Raw genomic sequence first — 9,550 nt, 5'->3', positions numbered from 1 at the left:
ATCACATACATGACACTGAAGGGTAACAAAATGAATGATTCTTTTCTCAGGAGTGATAACACCAGTACACCTGGGACGTGACAGTGAAAAACATTGAGGCATGCAGGCTTCACCACTTTGACCCAAAAAGCATTTACATCATTACTTTTCAAGTAAGAGGGATGTCAGCAAAGGAGCTGTATTCTTTGTTGCCTTTGATCCGCATTCTTCAGACCTTTCCGTGAGAGTGATGCCGACTCGTGAGGCATTCCATTTCACATTGGCCTCACATGCGAAGGGTTGCTCGTGTGCCAGCTATGTTAATAACAGTGGTTTCACCTGTGTTTCTAAATTTTAGCTCATGTGTATGAAGTTCCTGTGATGCAATTTGCATTAGTTGCATGCTTAACAGGTTTTGTGAATTGTCCTCTGCAGGGAAAAGGAAACAAGACAGTATAGATTATGAGTTTCTAGAGAAGAGGATGCGGCATGATATGCTGATGAAAGAAAAAGATAATCTAATCGAATCACGGCGTTTGGCTCTTGAGGAGAGCCGGCTTGCGTGGGAAAGGGAGCGAACCCTCACTGAGGTGCGTTTGAAGGAGGCGGAAGCAAGCCGCAAAGCAGAGAAGCATGCAGCACAGCTTAGGATGCAAGAAGAACTGCTACAGCAGCTTGCAGAAGAACGTCATCGCTCTGCAGCCCAACATCAGGCAATGATGAACGTCGTGGACCGCCTGCTTACAAAAATAAATAAACTGTAGTCCACAAAGACAACTGTGGGAAAGTGCAATGTCCTACACAAACAGGTTCTGCTATATTATCTTTGCATGCCTCCTTTAAATAAATTAAAGTACACAAAGACAATGGTGGAAAATGATTGCTTTCATTCTATACCACTCCTCATTTCACCTGCAAGACGTGTACTTTCATTACCTTCATTAGTGTGACTGCACATGAGGAAAAGACCCATTCACTTAGTCCCTTCAAGCACTGTGTCAAGGTTATGTGGATACAAGCTAAACGTTGTTACAGTCGTGCCTCTTTAATATGAACACTTTGGTTCCCGAGCAAACGAATCGCAAAGAAAAAAATACGTGTTATGGTTAAGGTATGGTTCTGTGCATAATGGGGATCATTGAAGCCGAGATGAGACACAGTTTTGGGATTTCCAAAGTGTATTATCCTGAGTGCCATTACACTCAAAATAATGTACCATTTCACGTGTGTAGGGATATGTGTATATGCTTCATGGCGTCTCATGGCCAGACGAACTGGTTCCTTCTACATCTGTTCACATCCCAGGGCCTCACGACTCTGTCGGCTAAGAGCTGCTGAATTAGAATACCTACTTTCCTTCAGAGCCGTTTATGCAATATGGCAAATGGTAAGGGAGCGCAGACTTAGCAACCTTTCACTTTAAAGCCCCTATGGGCTCTGAGCATTTTTCTTTGTGCATTCACCACACAGCGAGTTTCCATATTAACAAGGTATGAACACATTAAAAAAAGTTTAATCCCCAGAAAAGTTGTCCATAATTCATGTCGTCCATATTAACAGGAGTCATATTAATGAGGCAGGACTGTTGTTCTCTCAGCAGGTTTGATTGGTGCTTGAAGGGATTAGAGTGGCATTTTATGTAGCAGATGGGGTCAAGTAAGTCTTCAGCAATGGAGGGCACAGGCCAAAGTATGAAGACACCTGACTGCCATACATGCAGGTGTGGCAGTTGGTGAGAATAGTCCCAGCTTTGTACATCTGTGCCACCTGTTGTCTCAGAAGCTTCTGGTTCTTTTTGAAATCTAAAAACGCGAATTCTGCGGCGACCTTCCCAAATCCCCATTCAACCGCTAGCCGAACTTGGCTCATTGCATGGTTAAACGCCTGCTGACGAGGTGTCAGGAAAGCACCTCCGTAGGGCTTCAGCAACAGTGGTTTCAACGGATACGCCGGATCTCCGTAGATAACAAAGTTCTCCTCGCTGGCAAGCTTTTCAATTTTGGAGTATGCACCACTTGCCTCCAGTATTCCTGCAACACAAAAACGCACATAAAGGCACGTGCACAGAAACCTAAAACTAGAGCCATTCCTGTAGTCAAAGTACATAGCACCCTTGCAATAAGGTTAGCTCTGAACACTTTTAGGCCTCCTGAAATCAATCTGGCTTTGGAACACGTCACTCTGTCACTAAGTGCAACTTGTAGTAGGATAGATTCTATGTTTTTGTCTGCCAGGTCATGAGTTTCAAATCTGTGACACGTTGCAGCAGATTACACAACCATAATTGCGTAATCTAGCCCAGTGACTTACCTGCATCATGTCGTCTTCCAGGATAAGGTCCATCTAGTTGGCACACGATACCATTCGGACACATCAGTGATTGATATTTCACGCAGTGCATTCTTTTGTGTCCCGAAAAGTAGTCCTGCTGGTTCCTTTTGGGACGACATATGGCACGGGCAGTGCCATCAATGAATCCAACACAGTTTGACAGAGGTGCACCTTTGTTTTTGACAGCCTGTAGCAACAAAAAATGATTAATCAATAACCGTGTGGGGCATACATGAACCTTCAGACCATAACAAACCATAAATGTGAGCTTTTACAATTTTAGCACAACACACTGTGGTAATGGAACCTGCATGATAAAATCAGAAATTGCGTTATAAATTATTTCCTCGGCTCAGGCAAATTGCATGCGGCGATCCATACCGACTGATCTAATGCTTCATCTTTGGTTACAGCCAAAGAAAGATGAACAGCACACTGCTGCCCCCGCACCATATAGTAACCTCACACTGCTAAGGTGTAAGGTTTCTATTTAATTAATACGTTTTGGCGGGCTAATTGGTTAAGCATCTTGAATAAACAGCGCGACCGAAGACGAGCACAAAAGACAAGAAAACGGACGACACAGCGCTGATGTGATTGCTAATATTGTGTGTGTGTGTGTTGTGTTGGGTTTTATGGCACATAGGCAGCTAAGGCCATCATGCGCCAAGCACAAGGTATGGAAAATGTTTTCTGCGGGATTTAATAAATATGTGGAACGTGATCAGTGGTGTAAAGGGCCTAAAAAGTTTAACTACCTAGTAATAACAGAGAAGACGAAATCTAGCAATGGCTAATGGTAAAAGCTTTAAAAAGGTCAGGTAGCCTCAGCGGCCATCCTAATATTGTAGTGTCTCACATTTATGGACCGTTGCGACGTGGAACTATTGACACTTTCGCAATATGTCTAATTTTTGGAGTGATAAAATTCAAGGGGCACTTTGGCTCTCTAAAGTGCTGCAAGGCCTGGAACGGAGCGCCTTTTCTGGCGCACTGTTTGTTTGGTTTTTTATTTTATTTTTTCATTTTTATTCTTATTGTTTTTATATCTTACATTTAACATTTACTTTATTTTGGTTTCTTTGCCTTTAGTTTTTATCTATTCTTCTATTTTATTTGTCATTTTATTATTTGTTTTATTATTTTTTATTCCTTTTATTTTATTTACGAAACCCATGCGTTCACTAATGCCAAAGGCCCTGGTTCGATTCCCAGTATTCCCAGTACGAGGCATTAAAGGCTTTCGCCTTAAAACTGACTTACATTAGCGAATTCCCTGAGAGTGGGAGTGGAAAGCCCCTGATGGTTGTTAATGTCATTCAAAAGGTGCCCGAAGTTGGTGACGATGTGGTTGAGCATTTTCGATGTTATGCTCGACATGACCGAAGTGTGCCTCCCGAAGATGAGCTCTAGGTCGCACCATCGATTGGGGTACGCCAGCCGACGAAGGGTGAGGCAGAGTGCTTCGCGGCCAGGCACCTTGACGTTCTGGGCACTAATAACAGTGTCCGGCACCATCAGAGCACATAGCAGTTCGGTAATGTCGTCTTTTTCAAACCGAAATTGCTGCTTGAATAAGGAGCTCTCGATGTTGTCTATGTCCAGCAGTCCGTGGCGGGAACGGTATCGCAGTAGCTCCGACTCCCGTTGGCGCCTCATTTCGTACTCCAAGTAGTCCACTGAAAAATCTCCTCTCAGTAACCATCGCTCCGCATGCGGCAACATGAGGTCGTCGATTTCCGCCCAAGTGAGCACAGAGAGGAGGCGATGATCGCACAGGATGCTTGAAGGCATGTCGTGAAGGCTGGGGAAATCACCCGAAATAGCAGAGGTTACAGACAAAAACGAAAAAGCGCGCGCTTTGAGAGTTTGGCTTCGTTTGGATCAAAACGACCTCAAATTTTTTTTCGATGTGTGGTGGCGCTAGGTACTTACCCAAACGGGGCTGAACCTGGATGTTGTATGTCTACTTAGCGCCTATTGCGGAACGGTCCGCAAACGCTCACCTAAAAGTGTTGATCGCGCTTTGAATTTAGCGTACGCAAACATCTTGCGTGTTGCGTACGCAAAAAACGCAAACGCTATACTAAAACTGTCTAATGTTGGCAGTAACCGCGTCAGCCGAAGTGGAGACGCTGGTTGCCAGCCCTTCTGCGCCCTTGAAAAGACGCTCGTCGCAGTAACCAACGTTACTAGTTTGTTCTAGTAACGTTGGCAGTAACCGCGTCCGCCGAAGCGGAGACGCTGGTTGCCGGCCCTTCTGCGCCCTTGAAAAGACGCGCGTCGCAGGAACCAACGTTACTAGTTTGTTCTAGTAACGTTAGCAGTAACCGCGTCCGCCCAAGCGGAGACGCTGGTTGCCAGCCCTTCTGCGCCCTTGAAAAGACGCTCGTCGCAGTAACCAACGTTACTAGTTTGTTCTTTTAACGTTGGCAGTAACCGCGTCCGCCGAAGCGGGGACGCTGGTTGCCGACCCTTCTGCGCCCTTGAAAAGACGCTCGTCGCAGTAACCAACGTTACTAGTTTGTTCTAGTAACGTTGGCAGTAACCGCGTCCGCCGAAGCGGAGACGCTGGTTGCCGGCCCTTCTGCGCCCTTGAAAAGACGCGCGTCGCAGTAACCGCGTCCGCCGAAGCGGAGACGTTGGTTGCTGGCCCTGCTGCGCCCTTTTTAAAGCGCGCTCGCGACAGCCGCTTTGTGTCGTCTGCTTCTCGGTTAATTTTTGTTTGTATCTTATGACATCGTGCCTCTTCATGCCAACCTGCTTTGCACCGGGGTGCAATAGCGGGTATCGCAACGATGACTCGACGGACTGTCATTTCTTCGGGCCGCCGAAAGACCCCATCGAGTTTAAAAGGTGGGAGCGTGCACTTCACAGAAAAGATCGCGAACTGACTTCGAAATGCAAAGTTTGTGATCTCCATTTCGAAGAAGAAGACCTTCTAAAGCACTATTGTCATGTAGTGCAAGTTAAGGAAGTGCTTTTGGAGAGAGGGAAATGAATGCTGGCACCAGGCGCTCTCCCGAGGCTGTTTCGTTCATTGCCGGCGCATATTTCAAAGCCAAAATGCACTAGCCGAAGAGAAAGCCTCCAGTGGATCGCGGTGCCCATTGTGTCGCGACAGCACTGCAAAGAGGTAACTTGGAGGATTCCGAAAGCGCATCAATGCATCCCGAACCGGACAGCTGCGCTGCAGAAAGTGATTTTAATCTTTACCGTCTGGAGTCCGCAGCATTACCGACAACGCAGTGGAAATTCGAATATTTTCGTGATGACACAACCGACGAAAGATGCGGCATATTTTACACTCGCCGTCTAGTGCAGGGGAACTTGCTTGTTGGGAAGACCATTCTGATTGCTGAGCGGATATCATGTACTGTGAACGCGTATAGCAAGCTGCACAAGAAGATCTCATATCACATTGAGAGTGTTTCTGACGTAGAAGCTCTGATGAAGCAGATCGATGAAATGAAATTGTGTGAGGGAGCCACATCTCAAAGCTCATGCGGAGGTACGAGATATCACAAGAACTGCTCTGTCATAACGTCGCGGCGAGTTTGTCCTTATTGCTTGAGGCTGCGTAGACAAATTCGGCAAGCAAAAAATTCTGAAAAAATAAAACATCTGCAACAACGAAAGGCACGACGTCTTAGAAAAGCCCTGCTGCGAGCTGCGGCAGCTAACAAGAAACGGAAGGTAGAAATATCGGAGTTAAAAGATAAGCTCGAGAAGAGCTCAGAAGAGCAACTAGAACGGCAGCTAGAAGGCCTTCCAAACCTGCAACGGCTGGCTTTAATCACGGCATTTAGGCAAATAAAAGCCAAAGCACTATCTGGAATCAGATAAGATGCCGAATGGCTTCTTAACAGCATGCTTGTGAGACTGGCAAGTCCGAGAGCATACAAGCTTCTGAATGACCTCAAGATGCTACCACTATCAAGCATGAGTCGCCTAACTCAAATACTGAAGGGCATTCCCTGCAAATATGGATTTAATGCTGTTGCTCTTGAAGCAATACAAAAGCAGATGGAAACAAAAGATGGCGTATGAAATTCGGCACTCTAATCTTGGACAAAATTAAGTTGAAACAATGTTATGACTTCAACAAATCTACATACACAGTCGACGGTTTCATCGACTACGGTGGTGTCGTCAGCGGAAATGTTAGCGAGCAGGCAGACCATGCGTTAGTTCTCATGTTCGTGCCAATGTTTGAAGGATGGGTGCAGTCAATTGCAAGCTTCGCAACCAAAATCGCAGCGCCTGGGCGCGTCTTGGCGGAACTGGTGCTTGAGGCCGTGGTGAGGCTTCACAAGTACGGAGCAACTGTCCTCAGCATTGTAAGCGATGGAGCGGGAAGCAACAAGTCCATGTGGCAGCATTTTGGTGTGAACGGCAGCATGGCTGGTACCAGCCACAAGATGCCACATCTATGCTTACCTGACGGCAAGTTCATATACTTTGTCTGCAATGTGCTACACATCATCAAGTGTGTGAGAAATCATCTTCTAAAGCACCAAAGGGGCCAAGTAAGTATAGCCATGACGAAATAATTTTCATTGTTTTGAGGAAAGTCGAACTGCTACCTTTTTTATTCACGTTTCAGTCTGGAACGCAAAACATAAATTTTGGTCACTATAAGTCTCTGTACGAAACGGAAAAGGACAAGCACCTCAAGGTGGTGCCGAAGTTGAAAGCAGCGCCCGTGCAGCCGAATAATCTTCAAAGAATGAATGTACGACTTGCTACGCAGGTAACCGTAAAAACCCGTGCTTAGGACCTTTGTTTATCACGCCACGTTAGTGTAAACATCATCCAACTGACCTTTTCCAGTTGTTCAGCCGGAGCACAGCAATTGCACTGAAGGTGTACCGAGACGCTGGCGTCACAGAGCTACGAGACTCCTCCGGCACCGAAGCCTTTACCAGGAGCACGAACGACCTTTTCGATGCTCTGAACGCAAGGCATCCTGCTGAAGGCATCAGGAAGGGTTCTCCTCGAATTCAGGTATGAGTCTAGGCTGCTTTTCTCTAATTTATTAACTGTACCGTATTCTGATAACGGCACAAAGAGGCAGCAGGTATACAGTGAAGGCACAAAAAAAAAGTGGCAAACTGTTTTATGTGCTTTCTCTATCCTTGTTACCGTCGTCTGCACCGTCTTCAGAATACGTTGTTTTATCTTCCGACTAGTACAACCGTTTATTTCTCTTCATATTTAGGTCATCAAGGACCACCTGGATATGTTAAATGAAACATAACGCAACCACTGCAACAAGAACATGCTTTTGTTTGCCTCATGTCAGACAACAGAATCGTTGCGGGTAACACTGCTATCCATTTTGGATATTATCGACGAGTTGCATAAGGCCGGCGTCCCGTACGTTTTGACAGCTAAGCTGAACCAGGACCCACTTGAGGTAAGAAACGCAAGGTATATTAACAGTATTAACAAGCGTAGACATTTCTGGGGCAGGGCATAGCAAAATCGCCTCAGTTTTCTTCACCGCTGCATCCTAGACAGACATAAATGTTATATTACGAAATGAGCCAATTCTTTCGGAGTTCAGTAACGAAGTTTTTAAGGCGAAAGCCTTTAATGTCTTATCGTTGTAAGCAGCAGTTGTCGACAGAGAATGTCACGCTTTTCAGTTGGTCGAAACGGTCGTGACGTCACAGTGCGCCAATTTCAAACGGGGCCAATTGTACTTTGGCTAGTAACCATGCAACCAATTGAAGGGACCATATAGCTATGCTCCAAGTAAGTGGGACTGAGCTTAGTTAATTGCTTAATTACCCAATTAGCCTAATTAACTTCTCTAGTCAGGCCATATAAATAAATAAAACCTAGTAAGAAATTGGTCGAGCTCGGGAATCGAACCCCGGTCTTCGGAGTGCGAGACGAGCATGCTATCCACTCCTCCATGCCAGCTCGTTGGTTTGGAATGAACAAAGGCACGTCTAGTGAATACGGTGTCTTCGCTCACTGCCATCCTCCTCCCTTCCCTTCCGGCGAGGTTCAGGTGTCCACCGAGATATGAGAGAGAAATACATTTCCTTTCCTCAAAAACCAATTTACCGCCGAGCGAGGCGTAGAACCGAATAGGCGATGGCGTTCTATGGACTCCCTGGCAGCGTTGCAAGACGCTCTCGCGTTCCACTCTTAGACGCGAAGCTTAACATCTTAACCACACATCAGTGACCACACTTTAGGTCAAAAAAGTGCACCCCCCCCCCCCCCCCTGAATTTTGACGGGTGTCCACCGAGATGTGTGAGACAGTTACTGCGTAATTTTCTTTCCTCAAATACAATTTTCATTTTCTTCATTAAGGGGCATCTTCGTCTTTCTTCTTTCACTCCCACTTCCTCCGTTCCTCTACGGTGCGGTTCAGGTGTCCACCGAGATGACAGAGATTTACTGCGCCATTTCCTTTCCTCAAAAATCGTTGCGTTGAAACGGCAAGGCATTGCGCCGAACGGGTGGTGGCGTTCCGTGGACTCCCTGGCAGCGCTACAACACGCTGTCGCGTTCTACTCCTAAAGGCGAAGCTTAAGCTTAATTAGCAGTTAATTGGTATTGAGGCAGTAATCAGTAATTAACCATTAATTAGTGATTTGTCATCACTTAGTAATTAGTACTCAATTACATGTGACGCCACCAGTGCCACAGAAGCACTGAAAGTGGTGCGGAAAACGCTTTCGCCTCTACGCACTTTAGACAGTCAAAGTGCCTACTGAATTTTTTCTGTTTGTGTGTGTGAGCGGAGTTATACCTTCAGGCCGGTTTTGGGATGCGATCGAGACTTGAGCGTCGGTATTACTTTTTGATTGCAAGCACCTTGGATTTACAGAGATTTTTCGGCCTGGTTCGCTCCTTCAACGGTGACGAGGACCATCCAACCATCACCCAGTTCAGCCAAATCTACAGATTGCTGTCGCTGTATACTCCCGTCAAAACTGCCATCAAAGGGAACTGCTCTGGCACCTGCGAGTCAGTTCTAGTTTCCCTGCACGACAGCTTGACCTAGAAAGCCAAGGCTGCAGCTGAGATGAAATCAGCTGTCGAGATAAAGCTTTCTAAAAACTGCAGTATGTAGTTCTCTCTGGGGACTACCATGAGGACGACCATGGCTACCACAAAGCCGACACTCAAGATATAGTTGTCTATTACCTGTGTGGATGTATCCATAAAAACATGGAAAAAGTAATGTCTTGCACTGAGTGCAAGAGAGAGAGAGAG

General features: G+C 46.1%; 2 protein-coding genes across 2 annotated transcripts; one reads left to right on the top strand and one right to left on the bottom strand.

Annotated features, from left to right (window-relative positions):
- Positions 1 to 549: 549 nt before the first annotated feature.
- LOC149356638 (uncharacterized) lies at positions 550 to 4,110 on the bottom strand. Its single transcript, XM_089584273.1, has 3 exons — positions 3,574 to 4,110; positions 2,290 to 2,497; positions 550 to 2,009 (listed from the first exon to the last, which is right to left on the bottom strand). The coding sequence occupies exons 1-3, from the start codon at positions 4,102 to 4,104 to the stop codon at positions 1,615 to 1,617; spliced, it is 1,134 nt and encodes a 377-aa protein (XP_089440399.1). The 5' UTR covers positions 4,105 to 4,110; the 3' UTR covers positions 550 to 1,614.
- A 2,929-nt stretch (positions 4,111 to 7,039) lies between these two features.
- Positions 7,040 to 7,570, top strand: LOC149356637 (uncharacterized). Its single transcript, XM_089576394.1, has 3 exons — positions 7,040 to 7,063; positions 7,144 to 7,317; positions 7,532 to 7,570. Exons 1-3 carry the CDS (start codon positions 7,040 to 7,042, stop codon positions 7,568 to 7,570), a joined length of 237 nt encoding a protein of 78 aa, XP_089432520.1.
- Positions 7,571 to 9,550: the final 1,980 nt, after the last annotated feature.

This window comes from Amblyomma mixtum, chromosome 3 (genome assembly GCF_055824585.1).
Source record: "Amblyomma mixtum isolate Tamu chromosome 3, ASM5582458v1, whole genome shotgun sequence".
Taxonomy (NCBI): Eukaryota; Metazoa; Arthropoda; class Arachnida; order Ixodida; family Ixodidae; genus Amblyomma; species Amblyomma mixtum.
The sequence above is the reverse complement of the archived record's forward strand: the minus strand, read 5'-3'. Positions and strand labels throughout refer to the sequence as shown.